The following is a 27876-nucleotide window of genomic DNA, read 5'->3' as shown; positions in this document are numbered from 1 at the left end:
TTTTGGACAGTAGAATATTGGCATAGCTTTTGGGGAATGTAGTACTGGATATGAAAAACTGTGTAATAAACCCTACCGAAGATAAGCTGGCAGACATCTTAAAAAAATAGATAATTTATCTTTTTTCCCAGCAGAATCAAGTATGTTCCTAATAGCCCTGGCATTTTTTTTAGCATGTTCTTAAAAGCATCGCTGATGGGTAATGCTGTGGAATACCTCAGAACTAAACCAGTTTGACTGCATGCACATCTTTGCAGGTGCAGACTGTTAAAGAGATAACCATAATAGGTCTATGTAAGCATGCAAAACATATTTATTTTCAATTTATTGTGGGGGAAGTTATATCACAAATGCAGTATACTGTTTCAGTAAGAAAAGATCTCACCATGGCACCATCAGGAAGAAAGCATGGAGGAAAAGCTGGTAAGCCAGCACAGGAAGATCAGACCATACCTACTTTTGACTTTGAGGAGGAAAGAAAAGAACTCAGTGGATCAGAGGAAGATATTAGAGAAGGTGCTTATATGAGTTTTTTAGGACATTCGTAAAATGTGAATTTTATCACATTTGTGACTATGAATAGAAGGGAGGAACTTTTGAGTTAGGCAAAGACTGAGCACAGCATGGTTTGTAATGCCAAAGACCACCAGGCTCCTACTGTGTAATTTTGATTAGCAATTTTCAAATTAATAAAAATAGCTATTTGTTGTTTTCTTTTAAAGGTACATTAGCTATTTTACAGTAAAATTCAGATTGGATGTTATAAATTTTTGTGTTTTTAGCTTTCTGATGATTGCTGTATATTGTGAGCAATTGTGTAGTAGTGGACAGAGAAAGTAAAGCTGTGTGGGATCAGGGCAGTGAACTCAAATCAGTGCCAGCTCCAATCTGGCCTTGCAGAATAATTCACCACCATCTGTCAGCTCCAGACTCAAAGTTATAGGAGCTGCCTGTGTTACTGATAGGAACTGACCATGAGACATGGTCAGGGAAATGGCATTACAGAAAAGTAGTTACACTTTTATAACTCAAATGACCAACACAAAATGTATTTTTGGAAATATTTCTATACTCCTCTTTAAGGTGACACACCAGTAATGGACAAGCATGGAAAGAAAAGACCTCTGGGGACTACTCATGTGGTTCCAGATGATGTGGGGTAAGGTTAGATGTCTGGGGTTTTTATTTTGGAATAGTTGGTATCTAAATAGATACCAACTTTGGTTATTCACTATACTTATTTTTGCTTTGGATTTTTTTTTTTTTTTTAGTATTTGAGTCAAAAATCAAGTGAAAGATAATACGGTAGTTGTAGGTAAAAAAAGAAAATGTAGCATTTTAAAACAGTAATTGTTCAGTTTCTTTGTAATTTCTTTTGATCATGCAAAAAAAAGTTTATATATTTGTGTGATTTCTTAAATAATCTTTTAAAAGAAATTTTGTTTTATCCTAAATTGTTGATGACTTCATTAAATTCCATTGTTTTTTCCACTCATTTTAGTTGCTTGAAGATATTACCAATACTTTAAATGACCCACATATTGCATGAAAAATAGATTATTTTACAGATAAATCTTATCAAACTTAATATTCATAGAAACTGTAATTGTAATAAAAAAGTACATGCTAAAGTATCTTTCAAGCAGATTATAACTGTTGGGTTGAAGATACTGTTCTTACTGTATTGTTGCACTGCCTTACACAGTGGTGTTACTATCTTAAAGATTTTGTAAAAACAACCCTGAAATTATTTGCCTTGGGATTTTTTACTGTGCCTGCCATGCTAACTGAGAGATGGACTTGTTTTTATTTGGTGTTCCAAACCCTTTTTGTTTTCTTTGTTATAGGGAATAATCAATTTCTTTTACTGACTGTCCTCACTCAAGACCCATTAAATGCCTAATAGTGCCTCTTTACTGGGGAGTCAGCTAATAGATTCTAGCTTTTTATTTTATTAATTTTTTTAAAAAAGCAAATTAGTCTGAAAAAGAAACCTCTCACAGGAGGAGAAAAGGAGTAAATTTATTTTATCTTATGGCAGTGGTAGTTCTGTTACTGCTTAGAAGTAATAGGCATGTAAATAAAATTAGTTTTAAGCATATTCAACAGGTCTTACTCTAAAATCAGAAAATGGGCAAATAAAAATGTGAAACTGTTTTGTAGGGGTGAAGTGCAGAATATGCTGGAGAGATTTGGAGGTAAGTACATTTGCATTCTAATAAATAAAAAAGTTGCAGAGTTGAAAATAATTACAATAAAATAACTTTAATGACTTACATAAAATGACCAGGTTTTTTAGGATTTTTCAGCATTTCTGAATAAAGCCAGTTTTCAGGGGAAAAAATAGTTGTATCTAAGGAGAGCAAAGGGAAAGAAGAGGAAGGAATAACTGCATATAAATGAGTCACAGCTTGTAAGTGTAGATAATTACAAAGGAAAAGGGAAAGGTGCATGAATGCTTTGGATAACCAATTCCAATTTAAAGATGATGTTTAAGAGGTAGTGAATATATTGTAGAGAAAAGGGACAATAGCAGTTAGCTTTTGGTCTCATTTAACTTTTTGTTCCAGTGCCATAGAGGACACTGGGGATGACAAGACTTGAGGGAGCAATAAGGGGAATGTAAGTGTTAATATAAACAGCAAAAGAGAACAAATAGTTCCAGTTCTAGACAAGTAATTTTGCAAACAGAGTTTAGTTGTGATACAGAATGAGAGAGCAGTCTGTACTTAGCACTTCCAGAAATCTCGAAAACAGTGAATCAGCAGGTAAGAGAATTTCAGTCATAAGGAATATGAGTTTCTAGAAAGCTAGGTAACAAGGGTAAGAAATGCCAGTCATCCAGTGATGAGAGATCTGTGTGTGGCACTTAGCAGGATTTAGTAAAGTCACAGTCAGATCCTCAGGTAGCTTTACCTAGTTAAATTACCAGCTGAATTCTAGATAGTGGCAGATTAGAGAAAAAACACTTCTAACTTGTAAAGAATGTGCAATACCCATCACAGAGTAAGCAAACATCAAAAAAGCCGTGGAAGGAAAGGAAACCATCTTAATGCCAGCATTACACTCTCAATACCTGATTTATACTTTCATTGTATGTAATGAACCTGTACAGAGTCATTACTTGCATGTCAAATTTAAGGTGAAAGAGGAGCTTAAGTAACTCCTTAATCCAGAAATTAGGACTTCTGGCTGTCAAAAAATAATATTTTGTATTTTTGTATTACGTATTAGAATGGTATTACGGATCTGGCAATTCAGATTAAGAGGATGATTTCAGTGCTAAAAAGTTACAATTGCTTGTAATTTAGGACTTAAAAAAGGAAAGAAAGCAAGGATAGAAGGAGGGAAAATGAATGGATCAGATAGAGGATGCTGTCTGCACCAGTGGGTCTGGCATTAGCAGAGGCAGATGCCTCAGCAAATTAGAAAGGTTTGACAGATGTTTCCTGAAACTTCAGTGAGAAGGAAACTACTGTATTCAGCTGTGACTTGATAAATCTAAATGTAAATTGTAGTGAAACAAACACATTAATTTTTATTAATAGTGAAAAAGTACCATCTCTCTGAAGTATAAAAAATATTCATTCATTCAGTACGTTCGCAGGGATAGTAACCACGTACTAACCCTAATTTATTTCTGAAATTCAAGAAATTTGCATCTGACTCTGAAACAGGTGGTGAGTGGGGCATGTGAGGGGCATAAGGAAGCAGTGCTCACACCAGTGTCACCAGCAGGCTGAGGGACACTCACTGCATCAGTTCAGATCACACGAGCTTCTTGTCACTAGAGCACTCCTCATTTGCTTCTCCAACGTGTAATTCATCAGCCTTTTTAATACATGGCACAATGTATGTGGGATGCCTACATTCTAAATATTGTCTTTCAGCTGACATTAACAAGGCTCTCTTAGCTAAGAGGAAACGATTAGAAATGTATACAAAAGCCTCACTCAAAACCAGCAACCAGAAGATTGAGCACATTTGGAAAACGCAGCAGGAACAAAGGTGAGCTTTTACTCTAGGTCTTCAAGCCTGTGCACCTAGATTCCCTTCTGGATCACAGAATGGATAGTTGGTCTGTTGCCTTGCAATAGCAAATTCTGCATCTAATGTTAAATATCTGCTCAGGGCCTCTGCTGCCTCCCATTGTGTCCACTTTTTAATCTGGCAGTAATAGTTTAGCATGTTCTCTTTTGAACAAATTTGAAACTCTGAGAGCAAGGTACATTAAAGAGTGTGGCTTACTTATATATATATACACACATGTATATATACATGTATATATTATAATTTTCACCTTGCTTAACATTCCTCTCACCTCTTAAGGCATATGTAATTACTATCTGATACCAGAGATAGAGCAAAGTGAAAAAGGAGACAGCTAAAAACTAAAAGTCAGCAATACTTGTAACTCTCTTGGTGTTGTTCTACATTTAGTTGTATTTGAAACCTATGTGGACAGAATTTTAAGAAATGAGCTTATCAGTTTTGCATTATAAACCCCTTGTGTTAAAGCAAGCATCTGTAATTGGATTTGAAAAACATGGTAAATCTCAGAAAACCTGGCACTGCTAGGAAGAAGAGTTGTTACAGTTTCTTTTTAAGCAGTATTTTATGGGAGTGCTGTCTCTATAGATATATTCCACACCCGCTCACTGTGTGTGTTCAGTTTTTCAAAATATACAGCATTTAAACACAGGGTCAGATGTCAAAATAGCTTGGTTCTTTATCTATGCCAGCTTTTATTCTATTCCATATGTATGTTGAACCTTAGCTTTCCTTGTAAGCATTTGTCATACTTACACATAGTGTCTGTTTATAGGCAGAAGCTCAGTCATGAGTTCTCCCAGCAGTTCCTGACTTTATTTCAGCAATGGGATGTAGATGTGCAAAAGGCAGAGGAGCAGGAAGAAAAACTAGCAGTGAGTTTCCAGCACAGTGTTTCACTGTATTTTCCACAAGGAAGGAATATTGTTGTTTCAATACTCAGGAAATGTAAAAACACTTTATGTAGTTTAAAGATAAATATATGATTAAGTTTGGGAAGATGGGTGCATTTATAAATTTTATTGCTAGTTTATAAACACTGTTAAGTGATTCCCTAGGCCAGCATATGGCCTGGAAAAGCATAGACCATTTAAGGAGAAGAAAGACATGTGTTATTTCTGTACATCCATAGTCTTTGGGTTCAGGGAATAAGGGGAAGTAGTTGTCTTTTAGCATACATGGCTTAAAAATATGCCTGTATATAATAAATGTGAGAGAATTTGATCACTGAAAGAGCTATACAATGGAATGTAATCATGTGCTGTTGCTGTTTATACTTCCAACACATTTGCAAGTTTTGCTTTTCCCAAGCTAGCATATTCTTCCGGGATACCCTGGAAAGCTGTGGGGTATAGCAATCCTCATGGGATTTTACAGGCATAATTCAGGTTGCAAGAGACCTCAGGAAGTGACCTGGGGCTTAAGCCAGTCTCCAGTCTTACTTTTGTTAATAAGAGCCAGGGTAACTTCTCCAGGCAGAGATCCTTATTACAAGGCACAGATTTCCAGTAAAGGCAGAATTTCTGATTCTGAAAAATTACACTGGTGTGCTGTCCAAGCACTCTGGTTAACAACTGATGCAATTATGGTTTTCTTTTGCTGCTGCTTCAGAACATGCTTCGTCAACAACAAAAAGTTTTTCAACAGGCAAGAATAGTTCAAAGTCAGAGACTGAAAACCATTAAGCAACTCTACGAGCAGTTCTTAAAGGTAAATCTTTTTTTTGGAAGGCATCTGATCCTTATCATATCACTTGAGAAAGCTGTATTAGTTCAGTGTTTTGTTTGGTATTTCTTTAACAAAGTAACTAAAATACTAGACAGCAAGCAAATAAACTGTTTTGAGTACAACCACACAAAAATTTTACTTTTTTCATTAAAGGCTTTCCTCAGAAGAGAAAAGCTTCTGTGCCTTAATCATATTCATGACCCTTTGCTGGGCTCTGTCCTGTATGTCCATGTCTCTCTTGTACTCAGGAGTCTGAACTGGACCCAGCACTCCAGCTGTGGCTTCACCAGCTGCATGGTCCCCAGTGTACAGGACAGACTGAAGTCTTTCAGTTTCTGACAAACCTTAATTTCAGTGCATTTCCTAGGTGGTCTTGAAATTTCAGTTATTATAAACTTGGTGTTTAGTTTGGATTTTTTCCAAGCCTGGTAATTGATAAAAATAAATCTGAAATTGAGCATTTAAGTTTAAAACAGAATTTACTGAGTATATTACAAAAGCATTAATAAATAATAACTGTTCCAAAATATCAAAAATGTCTTCATCAAAGAGGAAAAACTGAACAAAAGGTCAAGTGTTACTTGGATTTTTCTCCTCAAAGAGAATCAAAAGATAGAAGTCAAGCCTCAAATAAGCATTAACAAATACAAATTAAGGAAAATGCAACTAGACACATATACAGAGGCAAGTGTAATTGTATGTAAAAAAGGGGAGATAACCAGGGAGTTTTATTTGGCTTATTTGGGGAGAAGTGTGCAAAGAAATGTAGTGGCAGTTACACTCCTCACTTCAAGTCCCACAGGGTTGTCATAATACTGAACCCCTAGAATTCCTGACAGATGTCTGTTCAATCTCCTCTTGTAGAACTTTTATCTTACTTGAAATACAGAATAAGTAGCTGAGACCTCACAGAGGCTGACTGTTCTATTTTCTTCTCATGGTACATACTGTTTAAATAGGAATGTAGACTGGAATATGAAGTCCTGTATGATTCCTCTTCCAAGTCTGTGACAAACTCATCAATTACCTGTGATCTCTGTAAAGATTAAATTGTAGTAGAGTAATGATTGGTTTGTTTGGTTTTAAATTAACCCATTGACACCAGGGAGTTCTGAATTAATATCCTTAACTTCAGAGCATGGAAGAGCTGGAGAAGAGCAATGAAAATCTTCTGGCTGGTGCCCAAAATGAACTTCGCAAGGAAATGGCGATGTTGCAGAAGAAGATTATGATGGACACTGTAAGTATCAGATCTATGAAGCCAGTTAAATGTAAAAATAGAACATTCAATTAAAAGTCATTTGACATTCATTTAATTCAAAGGAATCATATTGATACAGCATTTGTTCAGCATTATCTCCTTTTCTTGTGACAGCAACAGCAGGAGATGGCAACTGTTCGCAAGTCTCTTCAGTCCATGTTATTCTGATGGCTCAGTGGAAGAGCAACTTGTACCTAAGCAACATGATACAAGTACAGGCATTAGAAGGATGTTAGGATTTAAATGTTTCAAGGTTCCTATTAATCTTTTTCCTGGATTGTTCTAATCTTGTCTGTTAATGTTATAAGAACATATCTTAGTAAACTTTTATTACTGGAGGGCAGTAGGGATACCAAACCATTCACTGTCTGTTCAGTTGATTTTTAAAAATTTCATATCCACATCCAATAGCATTGGCCTGTTACAATTGTTTCACTTTTTCAAATACCAAATTGTAACAAGGGGAAGAATTAATGAAACATGCATTACCCAGATTTTACATAGTAACTTGAGGCCTTTAGGTACATTGCAGCTTGTTAGAATTGCTTCTATCTGCACAGATTTTCAGTTTCAACATTTAGTTTGCTGATATATTAGCTATTATAAAAATTCACAGGGTATGACATAGCTCAGATAGAACTGTTTAATGATGTGTATTATGGTAAATTGAAGTAAATTTTGTTAACTCTTTTATTAGTCTAGACTTTGTACTGTCTTTGTATTAATAAGAGATTTATAAACTGCTGTAATTTTCCCAGAATTTTTTTATGAGTTTAATATATCAGCTCAAGTAACAATAATTAAACATGCATTTTGGGGTCTACTTTTTGTAGAACCACTGCTATAAGAAATCTACCTCATTTATTTAGTACAGGCTATTACAAGCCTTTAAGACGAGATATTACTTTTTGTAATTCCAAATGACTAGCAATTTAGGGAGGCCTGAGTTTTAAGGGTAAAGCATTTGTCTTTTATGCATCTTGTTACATACAATAAATAAGTATAAACTAAACAACTGGCTTAGTGCACATGCAGTTTGCTTTTATAAAACCATTATACCTGAATATCTACTTTTAAAAATTAAGAAGTTGCCAACATATTTAATGCTTTGATTCAATACAGCAGCAGATAAACCATCCACGCATCCACACACACAAAATGTGATGTTTTCACAACATTGTTTCAAAACCATATTTTTCTTCTTCATCACCAGATTAGTGATGGCTAACTTGCAGTAACTTCAGCTGTTTGGTGGAAATGAGTATGGAACTTCTTGTTCTGTCTCTGCTAGGATTCAGGACAGGAGCAAACATGGAAGTTACACTGCTACACTGATGCATGAGGTGATATGGGCCTCTCATGGGTAACCAGTAACAATGCTGATTTGTAATTACTCACTCTTGGCCCTCTAAGGACAGTTACAGGAGGCTAGGAAATAGGTGACAGGTTCTGCTTCAGGTCTTCAACAGGAGGTAATTTTTTAGCATTACCTCCTGGTTCTGGTTTTATTTCTTACTCTTGAGTCATGGTTCTGGTTTCCTGAGTGATTTCTGCATTAGTTTCCTATTATCCACATACCTCAGTCATATCCTCAAAACTACTTACACCTACTATGCCAGGACACAGTTTTGACCATTGTGGAGAATCCACTCATGTCACTCTGAAAGACATTGCCTGTGTCTTTTCATCGGGAGGTTAATTTGCTTACAGTGTTCAGCCAAAGTAAAATGGTCATTACCATCTTCTTTTCTATTGGACCGTGGCCTGGGTTCAGGCTAAATTCATGGGCAGATGCTGTGTCATTTCCATCCTCTAGCAGGAGTCATAGGATTCATTCTGAATTGGTATTAGTCACTTTGAGTTGTGTTTTGGCAGTAACAGTTCCAGTTATCCCTCAAAAGGACCATTATTTTCATCTTAGGCAGGAGGGTAGCGGATGCTATTTTATTCCCTCCAGAACCAGCAGACGATACTTTAACAACCACTTTAAAAGTGCCTTGAACACCTCAGGAAGTACTTTTGAATGAATAAGCAGTTAGGAAGTTGGAGTGGTAGTATTTTTAAAACAAACCGTGTCATTATTTATTGGATGGTTCAGGAAGGACTTCATTAACTCGGAACTCAGGTACATACCAGCAACTGGAAGGAGTCATGCACACTTACAGTGAACAGCTTTCTACATAAACCATATTAAAATAGTACCCCTTGAAAGGAGCTTAAGCTTATTGGCTTTGTGTGCAACTTACCATTTCATACAGATAACGAGCTGCTTTAATTCAGCTTTTCTATAATGGCAACAGCCCTCTTGTTAGACATATGTTGTTACCCTGTGAAAGGGTAACATAAAGGAAGAGAGAGGCTGATACTGTCCCTGAGTTCCTGGTTTGGAGAGTTTTACATGGTGGTTCAGTTTTGTGCTCTTTTGTTTGGATGAAGTACAGTGGTAGCTTTGAGATAATAGGATCAATTGTAAGGTAGATGAACACAGCAATAGCAAAAGCACCACAGCCAGAAATACAGAATGGTGGGCTGCAGTGCTGGAGCCACAGGCATTAAAATTTATCAGTGAACTTTGTCCTTCACTTGCATAGGCTTACAGATACAAGTCAGGGTGCCTGAAGTTAAGAGTTCTCTCCTTACACAGCTACCTGTAATCTAGATAAGGATGAAGCACAATGAGACTAACCTTACTATGACCACAAAACTAGAAACTGGCCTTGAAAGAAAGTGCAAGCTAAAGTTTTATGTGGTAGCAGTAGATTATGTACTTAGATACGAGAGAATGCATGAATTCTAAAGGCACTCATAACAGTACTTTGAAGTAGAAGAAAATTCTTCAGAGCTGTACCTCCTTTACCTACTGATCCAACAGCTTGTTCCACAGAGGTACCAGAAGAGAGACTGATTAATTTTTACCTTGTGGCTGCCTCATTTTACCAGTCTTAATGCAGGACTGAATTCATTGGTACATCTGATAATCACTTCAGAGCAGTTATAACAAAATTTTAGACACTAATGGTAGAAGATTAGACAATTGGGTTAGGGAAACAGGAACGTCCTCTTTGAATTCAGGTTGGTAGCACCTTGGTTTGCATCTACATTCACCAGAAGAGAAGTGCAGAATTAAAGTTACCTTACAGGAAATGGCAATATTTTCAAATTGCATTTTTGGTCTGAAACATGGGGAAATACATACTGGTTCAAAAGTACAACAGTATCTGCAGAATTTGTATCTACTAATTCTAACATCTGGTAATGTCTGAAACAGTGAACTTTCTCATAAAACCGTTTTCTTCAAAAGCTTAATCTGTCTTCCCAAAAACAGAGAGGCTGCTTCATTCCCCTAACTGCTTCTTCTCTTGTCCTTGACCTATCTAATCAGTCATTATGGTTTTGAACCTGCTCAGGAGCTTGATGAGATGAAATTCTGAAGACATGTATATGAAGATGAGCGGCAATCTGTAGGCACACACCACTGGCATATCTCAGCATATCAAACAAGGATATGAACTTAAAAAGAACAAAACAGAACAGGTTAAAAAATGCCATTTTTAAAAATTGTCCCCGCTATGAATATGCTATACTTTAATCAGAATTTATCCAAGTGACAAGTGTAACATACACACATCATTGTAACATATAGCTACAGAGTAGTCTAGTTTAGAATTAAAAATAAAACCATCACAAACCCCCACATCCTAACAGCACTAAACACTTACAAGAGCTGATAAAAATAAGTTCAACTGAAGTTCATAGAATGACTTTAAAAAACCCACATGGACTGAAGCATAATTTCAGGAGAAATGTATAAATTTGCTCTCACATCTCCGTTCCAAGGAAAGCAAGACAGTCAGCTCCCAAAAATATATTTACTACCTGGTACCCTGCCACTCCCTCTGCAGTGACAGCAGAAATGTGAGCAAGTCAGAAATGGCAGAGCAGAAGGGCAGGGATAATTCTCAATCCATTCCTTAAAGCATGGTCCAAACAAAAAGTATAAAACACTTACCAATGCTATCCACAGAACAATATATTCATCAATGAAACTATTGAAGTACTGGTCCAAAAACAGAAGTCCTGGCCCAATAAATGCAGAGTCTTGAAGACAAATTTCACTTTTTGTCATGTGAGCCACCTAAGTTTAAAAAAAAAAAAATTAAAAAGTGCATCCCTGCAAGATTGGTGTAACTACCAGCAAACAGACATCACATCCTTGCCCAGTAATGCCCTCTTGGACATCTATACCCATATATTTCAGTTCCCCACTCTAGATTTCTAGCACTGTATTCAAACAGTAAAACTATGTGAGTGTATTACTGAAAACAAATAATATCCACTTGAGTTATTATTTTCAAGTCTAACTTGAAAATGTTGGCTTTCCCTAGCCAAAAGTTCACTAAGAAGAAGATTTTTTCCTTAGGTAGCAACGCTTATTCTCACTGTTTAGTAAGAAAGTCTGTAGAATACCTGTTTTCTAGTGTTTGAAAAATGTCATCGTTGGAGAAAAAAAAGCATCTGTCTGGATTACTGATGTTAGCAGATATGTAGCAAGGCAACTTTTTTTAATCCATTGAGGAGTGTTTTATGTACAAAAAAGACAGGATAGAGACAGAAAAGTTTCTCTCTTCATTTAATGATCACAGTAAATTCTTATTTCAGATAAGAAATCAGGTAAGAGAAGTCACAGCACTGTTAATAAGGCTTAAGAGACCACAGCTTGGATATTAATGACAGACAGTAAGTGCATTTCTAGGAATAAGTTAAACAAAACTGAAAGTCCTAATCAGTCAAACACATTTGCATCAGTGTCACCTTTTGTCTCGCAGTGAAACGTGAATCTAGTTCGGTGTCTTCATCACAATGCATCTGGCAATACAGTAGCAAAGCAAAATGGGAAAATAGTGCCCCCTGATCCAGTAAGTGTTAAGCCAAGAACCAGTTTAGTTTTAGGAGGTTTAGGACTGACTTACCACCAACTTCTGTGAGATTTTGGCATTCACAAGCCCAAATGTCAAGACATACAGGCAAGAATGTTTTTCAAACAGCTGAGTTGTAGACTTTTTATAAATTGTAATGGCCAGTGTGATAAGTAGTCCAATGTGCAGGCCTGGTGAAAGAACACTTGTTCCCTAAGATATAACGGGATGGAAAATTTGTCTTAAACTTCAGTCACACGGTAAAGTCCAATTTTTAATCATATTGCAAATGCTATTAAACAAAACCAGAGTTGTCAAAACTTGTCAAAATCCATTAGTATTATGCTACTGCTCTTAGTACCCTTTGCAGTGACCACTAATCAACTTTTTTAGGAAAATTCACTGCTGGTTCCCATGACAGAAGAAATCCAGTAACAGGCAGAGAGAAGGTAGATCATGAACTTTGCTTTAGCCATCTAATACTCACATGCCTGTCTGCTTGAATGCTTAAACAAATAAAAACTTTATGGATCATCTGAAACACAATAAATTATGGGCATAAATTATTCAAACCTCATTTGGATTTTTAGAGCAACTTACTGCTATTGTGGATCCATTCTTTCCAACCCCTCCACCAAAGATGACACGGAAATAATTGAAAAAAGAAAGTGCTGTTCCACACAGGATGCCAATAACTGCAAAGAACTTCAGTTCTAAGCCCAGCAAAGGGACCTTAGCAGAACACAAAAGAAACAAAACCAAACCAAACCAAAACAAACAAAAAAACCACACACAACAAGACAAATATATTAAAAGTGAAGCACACAACACCTTTTAAAGAAGTAATTAAAGTAGCCACTCTTACCCACTAGACAAATGTTTTATTTGAACCCTCACTTTCCTGCGAACAAGCTCAGGACAGCAGTGTTTAAAATTTGTTTCCTTAACTAAGGAAACAAGTATCTTTTTAACGCTTAAACTCTACTACTGACTACTTAAATTCTGTTCCTGAAATTCAGCCAGATGTTACTCTGCTCCTCCTTTTTATGTTCTTCAAATATTTTTACCCATAAGCAAAAACATGACACAAGACTACTGCCATCAGTCACTGTGATAAGGGAGCAGGAAGAGGGATAGTTCCTTCTATTCCACTGGATAAAAGAACACTGATCCACAGGAAACACAAACACCATCTGCCTGCTGTGTATTCTGGCATGTTATTTGTATGCTGTATCTTTGCATATCACAGGACTATTATGAATAGTCTCCAGATATACATTTTAATTCAAGTTAACTTTTGGAATCAATTGCAGTTTCAAGGAAACTTCCAAAGGCAGCAGAAGATTAAAAAATTAAGTAATAAATAGAAACCATTTACCATGTTTTTTTGAATATATAGCTTTTTGAGATACAGCATAACTCCAACAGATTCTAATAGTGAGGAAAAAATTAATCATAATTTAAGTTTAATGCAGCAACTTTGTTTTCCAACATGAAAACAAGCTTTTTGAAAATAGAAAAAAAAAAAAGGGCTGGGAAAGGGAAACAAAGTTTAGCTAAACATTCCTTAATTGCTGAGTAAACTTTTGAACTAGTTTTCATTTCTTGGTGGTTATCAATAGTATGGAAAGGTAAGTATCAACTCTTTGCACTATAACCAATCAGAACTACACATTTCTGAGTAAAGGCCCTAGAAAGGTTGAAGATCTTTTGATACTGTCCACTAAAGTGCATCTTTAAAGATCAGAATAAAAGCCAGAGATATGGAAAAAATTTGGGACAGAAAAAAAATGCTTTAAATATAAATATTTACATTTATGTGGCTGTGACATAATTCTTAAAAATCAGTACATCTGCACCGACACAAGCATGGATAACTTAACTAAAACCCCCTTGCTTTATCCCATGGTTTCATTAGATTGAAGCATTTAATCCTTAAATTTTAAGATAAATCATTTAACTGAAATGTATGCCTCAGAATAAAATATACAAAATATATAAAACCAGAACAAAAACTATTTGCTAAAGCTTAAGTATGTGTGGAGTAATAGTTCCAGATCAGAAGCTTATATGTGGCAGTTGGGGTCTTTTTTCCTCTATGTAGCTATAAATCTGTGCCCAGGGAGTCACACCAATAGATCTACATTAAAATAAACTACACTTATGCAGTAAGCTAAAACAACATTACACAACTAGTAGGTGTTGATGGTACTTGCACAGAGCAGGTTCAAATACCACAGGAATGGTGGACACTTAACAGTATTCCTCAACAGGAACTCTGAGCACTTAACACACTCACCTTATAGTCCCATATTCCTGCTCCTCCATAGCCAGATACCAAGAGCAGCATTGTAATGGCAATCTGAACTTCAGTTACATCAATTCTGTGAAGAGGAAAGAAAAAGAGATTTAGTTCAAGGACTTTTTGCTGTAAGTGTACAGTGTGTGTGGAGGGAGGGGGATATAAAAACCCCAGTAACTAGTTCAAATTATATAAATATATATAGAAAATTACTTTCCTTGATTGAGAAAGCTACTCTATATGGAAGCACACATCTCTGGCTAAGGTTTAAAATTAAAGCTATACTTTTCCAGAACAAGCCACATATAATTTTAAAAGGGGGACTTTTTATTGAATACATTGTCAGCTATTAGAGAATTCTGTACAAATTTACAGACTTGTGGATGTGTAAGTTTCAAATCAAGGTTTAAGGTAAGCTCATAGTAAATGCAATCAAACATTTCCATTAAAAGCACAGCATATAAAAGCAGAGACTATAATGAGCACGCTGGGAAAGAAGGGATTTCTTTAAGCCGCATATCGTGAAAATTTGACAGATACAGTCAGGAAAACAAGGGAGGACTGAGTCAGTGGATAGGTAAGCATTTGCCATATTTCTAAAGACCTATAATTGCTATCTTGCTTTCCTCCATAAAAGCTGTTTTAGGAAATGTGGCCTTGTAAGCCTTATGAAGTCCAGGCTCCATATTTCACCTTTTCTTGTTCTCAGACAAGACAGACCACTCTTTATCATTGTATTTAATTAATGAGACCTCACAAGAAGCCAAGGCTCAAGAAAAAAAAAAAAAAATCAGTACTTTTTAAGCTTTAACATAAATAATTCAAATAAAGACCAAAAAATCGCACATATCAAAGGTACCTTTTATGGTACCAAAAGCTTTGAGACAGGTACCTTATCTTCATACTAAAGTTACCAGCAAACAGTGATAATGAATGTTCAAGATTTCTTTTAGCAGTTGGAATAAATTAACTGTTTTAAGGTACTATGACCAATCTGTATTGCTACTTACTTAGTGTATCCTGTCTGCACAGGAAATGGTGGATTTTTAAAAGGAGATAGCAGTCATCTCTGGGGTAATGGAAAATATTTATCAGAACTTGATAATCTCAGTTAAAACTCTCTTCCTTCATCAGAAACATGGTGATAAAACATGCTAAATTTCATCACAGTCTTGTGACTCTTAGCAGATCCAGAGTTTAAACTGCAGTTAGATGATAAAGAGAATGGTGAGTCCTCTTCTTCCTAAGGTGTTGTATTCCCTCAGTTTTATTTGCTGCAGTGCTCACTGGACTGTAAGGTGAACCACTCCAGCTTGCCAGTCCAAGTGTAGGCTTTTCACCTGCCCATTTCATGAAGTGGCTTGAGGTCCAGTGACAGAGTGTCACAGGACAATGGGGCTGGGAATGGGCTCTTCTTTCTCTGCCAGGGATGAAGTGTTACATCCACCCAGCCATTGCTGAACTTGCCAGTTACTTTATGCAAAAGCACCCACATGCAAGTGTTCAGAGGTTGCACTCCGTACTATTAACACCAGGATTTCTAATCTGCATTGCCTTTGTTGTTGCTGGTGGTGAGAGGAGGCTCAAACTTGAAGTTGTGCCAAAGTTTAATACTTAATTTTACAGCAGCTCAGACTGTTGGTGGCAATAGAGCCCAAATCACTGTACAGACACTGTACAGTATTCCACAACATGGCAGTGTCACATTATTCAGCTCTCTGATCCTTCCTGGCCCTCAGCACTAGGAACCTCTCATTTCTCATTTATTTCTAAAGTTGCGTTGCTAATTGAGAAATAGCATCAGTGAAAACTTCCATCCATCTTATTATGTACCATCATATTTAGAGCACAATACTAATGCCTTCTTCACACCTCTCTGTTTAAGACAAAGAAAAGGGGGAGCCTTGAAAAAAAACTGACCTGTTTTCACTGGATAGAAATAAGTTATCTTGTGGAAAAGGTGTGTCTATTTAACTTTAAACAGTAACCACGCAACACCAGGCCCTTCTGAGCTGTTTGTACTATGCACTATCATTATGTTAAAGTAGAAATCACTAAGTTTTTAACAAAATATTTATGTGATAACGGAGTCTCAGTGCCTTCCTGACAGGGGGAAATAATTCTCATGGTTTTTGGAAAAATAAAAGGTAGAGAAAAGCGGTCATGTCTGCAAAAGGCCAGAGCCCATGGCCTAATCCACCTCCCTTCAGAGCAGCCTACTGTCATGGATAGAAAGTATCCTATTGCAGCCATCACTGTAAAGCACCTATTTTTGTTTATAGCACAAGATGCCCTTTAAAAACAACAGGATGTGCAGGCAGGCAGAAGAATCACAGTTTGTGTGGTAAAATGCATTACCAGCAAATCAAAGAGAGCACTTATCTATATCACAGAGACAGCTGCATTTGATGCAGTGTGCTGGTCACCAGCCTGTGTGCCTGTTGATTTGCTAAGTCACTTCTTGCTGGGCAGAGCCAAGTAGGACTATGAACAGGTGATTTAGCAAGTGACTGGGATTAGCAGGACAGGCTTCATATATCATTTATTTTCAGTTCTGCTGCCACAGAAGTCTCAAACCTTTTCCACTTTCCAGAAGTAATTATATTAAAGTGAAGCTTGTTGCTTAAAACCAGCAAAAAGCCATGGCCAGACTACGACAGCTATAGAAGGGTGCAGCAATCCCCCCACTATTAGCAGTTAAATTGAAATTATTGTCTTCTACATGAATGTCATGACTTCTCCTCCTATGCTGCAGTGAAACAGATAAAATTTCTATCAAGTCATGAACAGCATCACAGCAGTCTCTAGAACTGACCTAAGACAAAACCTAAAGGACATCAAAGCAAGCATGACCCAGATTAAAAAAAAGGCCCTCACGTAAATGTGGAGTAATTCTTCATGCATTGCCACAGATTTGTGGAACTCCTTGAGGATGCAATGGGTGCAGCTGAAGACCTCTATGAAAGGGAAACCCATTAGCAGGGTAATTTCTCTAAAATGCATGTAGTTCAGAGTCCCCTGGGGCTGAAACCACTCTATGGGTGGAGATTAAAAAGGGAGGTACCCAGCTGCTTGCTCTGTCCCTACTCCTACACAGGACACTTGTCTGCAATGTAAACAAGACCTCTCTGACCTGAGCCTGAATGGTATTTGTATGGGTTCTGACAACAAATCTGCAGACAAAAGAGCCAAATGCATGCAAACAAAGCATGTAGAGTTAAAACCAGCTGCTAAAACAGCAGGTCCTCGGTGTTATGCAGTTTCAAGTTCTTGTTGGGTAAAATACAAGTCTGCTAGATTGGAAGGGAGAAGAGAAAGGTGAGAGAAAGACAAAGCAGGGAGTAAACCGAGAAGAAACTGAAATCAAGAAGCTAGATTTGTCTTAATGTCTCAGACATTAAGCCACATGTACTTCTAAACATACCTACTTACCTTCCAAACCTTAGTATGCCTGATACGTATGTCTGCCAGTGAGCAGAATAGAACATGAACAGTCCCACAAAACAACAGAAAAACAACCAGTCAGGATTTGTTCCTAGTCGGATTGCTATGCAGGATCCAAGGACAACAAATACTGAAAAGCAGAAATGAACATGCTAGTCATGCTGCTTGGAGTTAAGAGAAAATTTTAAAAATAAATAAATAAAAACACAGGACATTTTACATCACTCTAACAAAGTAATGCTATGACTGATACTTTACTGAGTAGCTGACCCTCAGGGACAGTCCTGGCAGGAGAAACCAAAACGCAGCACTCCTCTTCTGCCAAGGCAGGGCCCTGCCCTCTAGCCTAGAGTGGTTTGTTCTCCCTCCTCCTGGCCTTGTCATCTCATGTTCTTTGCAACACTGACAACTTCAGCCGAAGGGCCAAGCTCAGGGGGACTGGCAGTTGCACTTCTCTGGGAAGTGAAACAAAGAATGTACCGATTCAGCCATTGAGCTTTACAGAACTACAGGCACTGGCACCACCAGCAGCTCAGCTATGGAAAGTGAAACTGAGCAAGGCTTACTTTATAAGGACTCCCAACTGTTCTAAAACTGCTTCTTGTAAGGAATATAGATTACCCTTCTCCTAAGTTCCAGGCTGGATGCCCTATTACTAAACTGACATTCTGGCACCTTACGCCAAAAGTGGAGTACATGAAGATGCATGGTTAAGTAAGAGCAGAATACATCTTATCCAACAACTGCCAAAGGAACTTCTGAAATACCCCACTGTTACTGGCCAGGGATACAAAGGCTGGGAGATGGAGAAGTTATCCTAAAAGACCCTGTTCCAAGCAGGGGTTTGGACTAGATGATCTCCAGAGGTTCTTTTCAACTTGACCAATTTTATGATTAAGCAGCTGCTCCTGAAAACAGGTAACTTTTATAAACTAGGATGGGTGACAGTAAGTTAAGGCTACCTGTGGAAATAGAGTCGCAACCATGATCAAAGAGTTCTCCTAGAGGAGAACTACTGTTTGTTCTTCTGGCTTGCTTCCCATCAATGGCATCCAGAGACTGGTAGACAAAAAGTCCTAGTGCACCCAGGATGTATGCCCAAAAAGGTGCCTGAAAGAGATTCACATAAAAGGTCACTAGGTAGTTCCCAATTTCTTAGGGCTAATCAGTTTCATTAAAGGTAAAATAATGTTCACCACAAAACTGTATGATATTGTGCTATTTGTTACTTAATGAACAAACCAGACACACTAATTTCTGCATGGATTGTAGTAACTACTGTAATGAACTCGTCCAGATACACCAATGGAACACAGGTCCTTCTATTTATTTAAACAAAAACAAACCCAAAACTTTAGCCCCTCTTCTGCATCAACTGACCTTCTTTTTCTACCTTAAACCCACAGTATTTCTGTAATTACTTGCATTCTTTGTGCTGAAAAATGTTATAAAAATAAAAATCATCTTTTAAAAAAAAAAGCAGTAGCAATGCACTTACTAAAGCTTTCAGCAGTGTGTGTAGCAGACACTTAGATGATTTGCTCATATTTACAAAATATAGATATAAAAACCCACTAAGTTTTTTACTAAATAAAGACTTAAGCCTTTAGGGAAAGATATTTTTTCCAACACACAAATATTGTCTACCTAGGCACTTTGGGCAGGGCTTAAAAAAATAAAGTAATTCACTAAATATGAAGGAGAAACTATCTACTTAACATACATGATCAGTCTCAAACCAATCTGTTACATTAACACCACTCTCAGCTTCAAAGGAACTGTTCTGCAGTCATTCCTTTCAAAAGCACTATTTTCATATGCACAGTCAGTCGGGCTTTGTCTAGGATTTAGGTTCTGTTAAAAATTATTTAAAACACCTTTGGAACAAAGCACAGGCAACATTTTTGCCTCACATATTTTCCAGAGATAACCTTAGCATTCAGGATTAATGTTCATGAAAACGAAGTCAGGTAAAAATGCTGGAAATGCAACTTGCAGGTGAAACAAGTGAACACCCACAGGCAGTCACAGAGCTGAATCCTTTCCCATTCCCTGCTAAGGGACAGCTGCTGTGGTGCTGCTACACCTCTGCAGCTCCTCTCCTGCAGCACAAATTGACCAACATGTGTCCATGTATTTCCTAAGATCATTAAAGGCTATTAAGCAGATTAGACAACAGATCAGATCTCGGAGTTCTGAGATTTGCCCACACTCAACTAAACCCAGTGTCATTGCTGGGGAAGAGGGGAAATGGCAGGCATCCATCAGTTCAAAGGCAGCACTAAGAATGCAGATGAGGTGCAGCTGTTCTTCCAGCCATTCTGATGTCTCATCATCGTTATACTCATTGTCCTGAGCTAGGAAAAAAGTTATGCCTCTAGTTAGACTGGTCACAAAACACACTAAGCAGCAACATGCTTAAGGAAAGTCCAGTTCTGAATAGCATTTTTGCTGTTATTTAAGAATTCCTCATGTATTTCAGGCTGGCTAATACACTGTTAGCAAAGTAAAATGGTTGGCTGCTTCACCCAGCTTTGAAGAAAGACAGTCAAAGAATCAGGAACTCGCTTTAGGTGCAAGCTCTGGATTTGTATGCAAATGAAAATCCAGAAAACTTAAAACATCCTTCAAAACTGGCAGGGCTGATTCTTCCCTTAATTCAAGGAAGCCAAGAAAAATTGTTAGCACAGATCACGTGCTTAAGGAAACCTTAAGCAGGCGAAAGAGGATGAGGAGATTTTCCAATGGACATTTAATATACTGGTATTTGACAACTCCTGCAAAGATCACAGCACAGAAATCCATGCCAAGTGATGACAGCAATGTATGTTTGATGCTTACTGCTGGAATTAGTCGAGTTTCTTAGGTTTCTTCTCCCTTTCAGTCTAGTTACAAAAAGGAAACTTGTCTTGGGAGATGGGGTTAAACCAGGAAGGGAATGTTTAGCCACCTTTGAAAAAGTTTCACCCCTCTAATGAAAGGGAAAGGATAGAGCCTGTGGAGAGCAGGAGGTGCCTGTGGTTACCCCAGGACTGAGGATCACCAAAAGCCCCACAGAGGCACAGAGAACTCAAGGGTCTTCATGGCATAAGGTCACTTGGTCTTACATTGTGCAAGGGGACTGCAGCTACCTCCACTTGCTCTCCACCCTTCAAAAACAGAGGGCTGTCAGTCATTGCTCAAGTACTTCAGAACACAAAAGCACAGCTAGGACTTTGTTGAAGTTGAGATACTTTTAGTTGTGATATAATCCACATACTAAAGTACACATCCACAGTACGTACACTGGCTTTCAGAGTAACTTTGTTACATGGAGAATAACAGAGAATCTCAAACACAACAGCTCCAGAGCAGAAAGGCCATGAGAAATCACTGCTTTCACTGCTGTCTTTTAAAGGGGTATTTGAAAGACACTGCCAGTTTTATCACCAGTTTTTCTGTGAAGTGCCACAAAGGTCATATGCAGTGTTTTGTGAGGTGTCCTTATGGTGACATACTTTATTAATTATGAAATGATAGCTTGAGAGCTACCTTTATTTTCTCACAAAGCAAGTATAACACAATAGATGCAAAAATAAACAAATATAACAGCTTTAACTCAAACTTCTCCTGTCAGGTCTTTTTGACAAAGCAGTAGGTTTTCTCCAGTTGCAAGTTATGGTACAGGTAAGATCATTCAGGGTGATCCAAGTCTGTTTGCATTAGCTCCTACTGGGACAAATCAACGCAACAGTCCCTCCAGATTACAGAACTAAAGCACTCTGTCTGCCCCTTGCTGATCTGGAAGAAGGGTGAGCATTTTCATCTGCTTCCCAGTAAGAAACATCTGTATCCATTAGTACCTGTAGCAGATGTATTGATATCCCCCACAGTTAAAAGAAAAAAGGGGAGAAGATCCTAGTAAGAATAGCATATATCAAAGAGCTTAGAAACACTACTGGAGCATTTCATCTCTAGGTCACCAGTTCAAATCTAACCAGAAGTGGTAAGAACCAAAATTCAGTTGTGATCAACTACCATTTAGCAGATTAAATGAATGCTCTAATGTTTTAATCGGTAAAACACAGTTTTCCAAATCACCGAAGATTCCTAATAACCGTGAATTTTCTCTGCTATCCACCCTCCCAATACAGCTCCTGCTGCTGTCTCCTCTGCCTTCTCATGTGCCTGGCTGCCCATTTAGGGATGTCCTCTGATGGCTTCCCACACTGGACCCAAGTAGTTTTCAAATTAGAGAAGTGGGAGCATCTGAGAATGCTGACATGGCTGAGCAGAAAGGTCAGGAGGCTCCCCATAATCATCAGCTTTTCACTGATGAGGTGTTTATTATCTCTGCCCAAAGTTATATCCTGCCCAAGCAAATGTATTATTTGGCAAGACCTACGTGCTATTCTCATGGAACTAGAAGAGAACAGAAACTTGAGGGGGAGGAGGCAGGGAAGGAGAAGGGGATGCTTCTCAGCTTCAATTCAAAGGGATGTCTGAAGATACCACAACCCCAGAATCCTGTCACACAGACTCATACAGTAGAATTGGTCATTTACTGACCCAGGGCATGTCAAAACAAAGCCATATACATTAAGTGTTTGACAGGTACGTGTGACATGCCTCTTCTTCAGGAAAAAATGGGGGTTGAACAGCAGGCATTCTTCTGCTCACCCCCACAAAAGAGCATGGACAGCTGCAAAAGAGTACATGTTTCAGGGAAACCTCTTAGAACTTGTTTCAAGCACAGCTCTCAATTCCAGAGTTCAACAGCCTAAGTTTCTGCAGTATTTAAAGATTCAGTTCTTTAATTACTCATCACCTTTAGCCATAATCTCACTTCCTCGGTCCACACCTAATAGTGTTGCCCTAGTTTACATGGCCCCTTCTCTGGATCAGATCCAGATTAGACAGAGAGATTTTGACCAGACTTCCCCCTCTATCCCCCAAGCATGGATCACTTCCCATGCTTCTGTTCAGCACAAAGCACTGTACAATTGTACTAATAGCAAGATGAGGGAATGGGCTTGTTCAAACCTGAACTACAGCAGGGAAGACAGCACGGATGAAAAAATAAAAATAATAATCAAATAATCGTACCATAGTCCAAGTGCATTTCATGCATACTAAGGACTCTGCATTCCTTTAGCATCCTTGTCCAACAAGCCCTGTCTGAAAGAGCTTCCATCCTTCTGTATCAGGATTCCTGTACCTTCTTCCTTCATCCCAAATAACCTCCTTCTCCCACTTACAAGTTATCTGTTCCCCACTCGTGGGTTTTGGCTGGATTTGCCACTCCACTCAGTGCTTCCCATTTATTTTCCAAGTCAGGTAATGCTTTTCCTTCGTGCTCTCCACACCCCCCTCCCCCTCCCATGCCCTGTTCATACCAGCTTGTCCAGTTCAACTTTTTCTACTTCTCTACTCTCTCTCCCACATAGCTCAGCTGTGCCCAAGCTGTTTATATTAACATTATACCTGTCAATATCTTCCCCTCATTTTCCCCTCTGGCAGGCCTCTTTCATTTTAAAGGTGGTTTGGTTGTTTGTTTGGGTTTGCTGTTGTTTTTTTTAAAGAGAGAGAGAGAAAGGCAGAGACAGAATCTCACCAACGCTCCTCTCTCTCCAAACAGCTGATAATAGAGCCATGTAAAGTCACCTAGACCCTTCCCTGCTTTTTGGTCTCCCTAGAATTATGGCTTTCAAAACAACACATTTCAGCAAGGTATGACACTCTTTTATAAACTCACTACACCACTTCTTGAACAATCCTACAGAGCTAGCCACCGCAAGCCTCCCTTCCTTCCCTTAGCTCTCTGCATGAGAACCCTTGGGCCCCTGCCCCCTTTTCCTATCGCTGCCCGAAAAGAAAACCCATAATCCATGCTTTTCTCTTCCTGTCTTCCTCTGTTCAAAGTTCTTTGCTTAGATCATGCTTTAAGTGCTACAAGATTAATTTTCAAATAGTTATAATTCAATACAATGTAATAATTACAGTTAGCTTGCAGTTCTGTCTAAAATTCTAGCTTCTCTAACTATTCTGCAATTGTATGACTTTATAAAAGAGGGCAGATTTTGACTAATAAAAAGGAAGATGTTTTTTTTTCTTATGATGATGAGGGTCATGAAACACTGGCACAGGCTGCCCAGAGAGGTGGTAGATGCCCCATCCCTGGAAACATTCAAGGAGAGACTGGACAAGACTCTGAGCAGCCCAATCTAGCTGAAGATGTCCCTGCTGTTGACAGAGAGGCTGGTCAGAATGGCCTTTAAAGGTCTCCTACACCCAACCATTCTAGGATTTTAGAGAGACCTGTGGCTGATCTTGAAGGATTACAAAAGCTAAACCCCTCCACGAGCAACCACAAAAGCAAAGGATCCAAGTTTCCTTTCTCCCTTTTAAGAATATAATGACGTTTAGTTTTCCCCAGAAAGGGGAAGGACAAGCAAGATTCCTCTTCAAAGCCTTATGAATTGATTAGCTGCTTCAGAGAAATCTGCTGGCAGTAGAGCAAAACAATACACTGTCTTATGGTGGGGATAAAATGGAAATACTCACCTAAAAAGTGACCCTTTCACACTCTAGTGCATCAGATACACACTGTTCTTACTTAATGTCTGCAAGATTTTTCATTCCTAAATATTTCTTAATGAGTGTCCCCCCTGCTAAAAAAAAAAAATAGGAACACAACCTAGGCTGCAGAAACATTGAAAACAATATTTCAGCACTCCACAGAACATGAAATGTACAAGTGGTGTCCTTTCCACCACCACACCTGCATACTGTTTTTATTGTGCTGTCCTAAATTACAGAGATTAGGAAGGGACAAACACTCGATAAAAATTTACATGTGAATCATGGTTACAGCAACACCTGAGGGGTGCAACCTGCTAATGGCTTAGCTGCAAGTAAGAAAGCTTGTGTGGAAACATACTTACAGCAGACAGTGGTACAAACCATGTTCCTGCTAGGCAAGGAAACGGTACTGAAGCAGACAGTATTTTATAATTCCAAAACATACTGTGCTAGTCAGTAAAAAACTGGCTTTTAGTGGCAACTGATACTGATGAACATAAAAGGGATAGTGTATAGGGAAATAATGGCTCCATGTTAGGAGAAAAAGAGAGCATTTTGTGGTTTGAGATATTAATTGCATTGGGGTTGGGAATAAGCAGTATGAAATTGCGGAAATCACTGCAATAGAACAAAATGGAAGCTCGAAGTACAAACAAAGTACAGGTTCAAACAACTAATTCAAAAGGCAAAATCATGAGGTGGAAAGTGCCTGTGGGGAAACAGATCTGTCAGTTGCTTTCTAGTAAGTGACCCAAACAGAATCCCTTGCAAAGAAACTGCTAAACCACAGTCTGCTGGCAGCTTGGAAGGGAATACTGGAGAAAGATCTCCTTTCTAAGCCTCTCTTAGCAGCTGCTCTTCGAGGGATTTTAACTACCTGTCTTACTTGTTTTGGATGGTTTGTACAAACATCAAGACCTTTGTGTTGTCAATAAAGGCTTAACCAAAATGCCCACTTAAGATTGCTTAGGGAATAAAAAACAACCACATAAACCAACTCAACCCCACCACCACCACCAAAACCCAAACCTGCTTGTTATTTTATACTTGTTTGTCCATCAGGTGATCAAGACATGTTCATGATGGAAAGAGATGCTGTTGAAGTGCATTATGGTATTAGTTCAGTCTGTGATTTCAACCATCCTTAACATAATTTTCAGCCCCACCGATGCTTTTCAGCCTACACATCCCAGTCAAAACCACAAAGTAGGTATCACAACAGTGCATGCAGCACCTGTTAGTGTTGCAACAGTTTTAGCTTTTTCAAAAAGCCATACAGAAATATGACCTCACTTAGGCAGAAGACAAGCTGAGTCATTAAAAAGCTGGAGAGAGAATGATGCTTCTAAATGATGCAGCAAGAAAAAAATCAGGGCTATTCTCACAGAGCACAGGCAACAAACAAAACAGGAAAAGGCTGGGTCCACACTGCATATTTATAAAAGGATATACTGATATCTGAACACAAAAGTACAGTCCAAACTACAAGTTCTTATAAAATCCAGCTTCCACAATTAAAAAAAAAATAAAAATAAAGACAATTCAAAGAGAAAAGCTCCTAAAACCCAGGCTAAGTTTTCCTGGAAGGAATAATTTCCTGGATATCTGCACACAAGTTTTTGTCTTTTTGTACAGGGGTCCTCAAGGGAAAAATAACTTCAGTAATATTTACTTTCTGCTTTTAGTTTTGAATAGCAAAGAGAAAAAGCTAAAATGAGCACTCAGACACATAGCTGGCACAACTGATATTTTCACCATAAAACTAAGCTAAAGGTAGCAGTGCACAGGCATTTTAATTATGGAAGTGTGACTAGAAGACCATCTGTAGTTTCCAACCATTCACTATCATCTGTCTTCCCTTCTACTGGCCTCAATGCCTAAGTGCCTCTACCTGGTGATGTGTATCAGGGGAGTGATTAGGGAGAGACCAAACTGTAGTTAATTTTGATCTGGACCAGTTTCCTGATAATATACCTCTGCTAATATGAAGGGAAAAGCAACTAGAGAAAAAGAAATGTTCTGACAAGAACACTTATCAGAGTAAAGCTATGATATTAAAAAAAGTCCCAACCAACTGCCAACCTCTGCTGTTGGGATTTAAGCCCATCAGAAAACAAAAATACAACGGCCCACATAAATCAATTTCCCCCCGCTTATCTCGTACCCTAACTCCATAAAACTGCAACGGGAAACTTGCAACAGGCTGGGAAACCGACAGAGCTCCTGAAAGTGACTGAGAAACTGTAGGCACTGCAGTTCAGGTGAGAGCAGCACCAGCCCACGTTAACAAACCTGTTTTCCCTTCAGCAGTTAAAGCAATTAAACGTTTCCCACACAAGGACGGGAAACATCTGAGCTACTGTCAGCGAACACATCTGCCACCCAACCCAGCCGCAGATCTCGGAGTAGCATTAGCCATGTCCCCAGCCCTGCCCTGCTCCTGGGCACATCCCGCAACTTTTATCAGGAACAGCTGCTGCCTCCACATCCACGGCCACTGTATGACAACCACACTCTTGAGGAGGGCGACATTCCCCTCCCAGCCCATGGAAGGCAGGATGGGCCTTAGGGAGGCGGGGGGTCCCACGCCCCCGGCGAGCCCTTGGCAGCACGGCGTGCAGCGCAGGCCAGGTGCCCCCACACGCACCAGAGCCCCGGTCCCACGGGGCCCTCTGGGCACTGAAGGCTCGTCCGCTGAGCCTCTTCCTCCCATCCGATCCCTACAGCATTTGGGAATTCCAACCTCAACACCCACCTCCGGCTTGACCCCTGCCGCCCAAAGGGCGAGCCACGCCTCACCGCTCCCCGATTTCTCGGGACAGCCCCTTCGGAGCGCTGCCTGCCGAGGGACGGGTCACACCTGCCGCTCGACAGGGCACGGCCCCCCGGCTCCGGGCACGGCCCCCCGGCTCCGGGCACGGCCCCCCGGCTCCGGGCGCTGTCAGGAGGCACCGGCGGGGCCGAGGCGCGGCCCCAGCCGTGTGGGGCGGTACCTGCTCGGTGGCGCTGGGGCAGCAGGCGATGAGCGGTAGCACCGTCAGGCAGTTCAGCAGGAGGCCGCCCATGGTGATGGCGTTGGGCGCCAGCCCCCGCGGGACCCGCTCCACCAGCCAGCCCCAGTAGGGCTGCAGCCACGGCTCCAGCAGCGAGCGCCCGGCCGCGCTGTAGCGGTGCTGCTCCAGGCGCTTCAGCTGCGCCGGGCTGAGGGGCGCTGGCAGCGCCCAGGACGCGACCATGCCCGCACCGCCGACACGGACGGCACCGGGGTCAAGGAGCCGCCGCTCGGGGCGGGGCCGAGCCGAGCAGAGCCGAGCCGAGGGCAGCGGCGGAAGAGGCCGACGCCCAACAGCGGCTTGGCCGCAGGGGAACGGCCGCCCCCGCCTCGGCCAACGCGCGGCGAGCGCCCTCGCCCCGGCCCGGCTTGGGCTCCTTGGCCCCCAGCGCGCGGCCCCGGCCCCGTAGCGGGCAGGGCTCGGCCGGCCCCGCCTGGCCGTGTGGGGCTGGGGCTGCCCGGGCGGTGGGGCAGCCCTCGGTCGTGGCGGGGTGCGCCCGGCAGGGCCCGTCCTTCGCTCCCGGGCCGGGCAGGGCCGGTGCTGTCCCCGGGGAGATGCGCG

The 27876-nt window shown here is 39.8% G+C and overlaps 2 protein-coding genes across 2 annotated transcripts; one reads left to right on the top strand and one right to left on the bottom strand.

Moving 5' to 3' along the window:
* The first annotated feature begins 347 nt into the window (after positions 1–347).
* Positions 348–7207, top strand: SYCP3 (synaptonemal complex protein 3). Its single transcript, XM_062491250.1, has 8 exons — positions 348–516; positions 1084–1159; positions 2164–2198; positions 3891–4008; positions 4826–4925; positions 5662–5760; positions 6914–7018; positions 7154–7207. The coding sequence occupies exons 1-8, from the start codon at positions 351–353 to the stop codon at positions 7205–7207; spliced, it is 753 nt and encodes a 250-aa protein (XP_062347234.1). The 5' UTR covers positions 348–350.
* Positions 7189–27498, bottom strand: CHPT1 (choline phosphotransferase 1). The gene is made up of 9 exons (XM_062491249.1): positions 27256–27498; positions 18664–18811; positions 17690–17831; positions 14255–14339; positions 12556–12687; positions 12010–12168; positions 11049–11174; positions 10439–10549; positions 7189–7233 (listed from the first exon to the last, which is right to left on the bottom strand). Exons 1-9 carry the CDS (start codon positions 27496–27498, stop codon positions 7189–7191), a joined length of 1191 nt encoding a protein of 396 aa, XP_062347233.1.
* Between the last annotated feature and the right edge of the window lie 378 nt (positions 27499–27876).

This window comes from Cinclus cinclus, chromosome 4 (assembly GCF_963662255.1).
Source record: "Cinclus cinclus chromosome 4, bCinCin1.1, whole genome shotgun sequence".
Classification (NCBI taxonomy): domain Eukaryota; kingdom Metazoa; phylum Chordata; class Aves; order Passeriformes; family Cinclidae; genus Cinclus; species Cinclus cinclus.
This window is presented reverse-complemented; position numbering and strand designations above follow the sequence as displayed.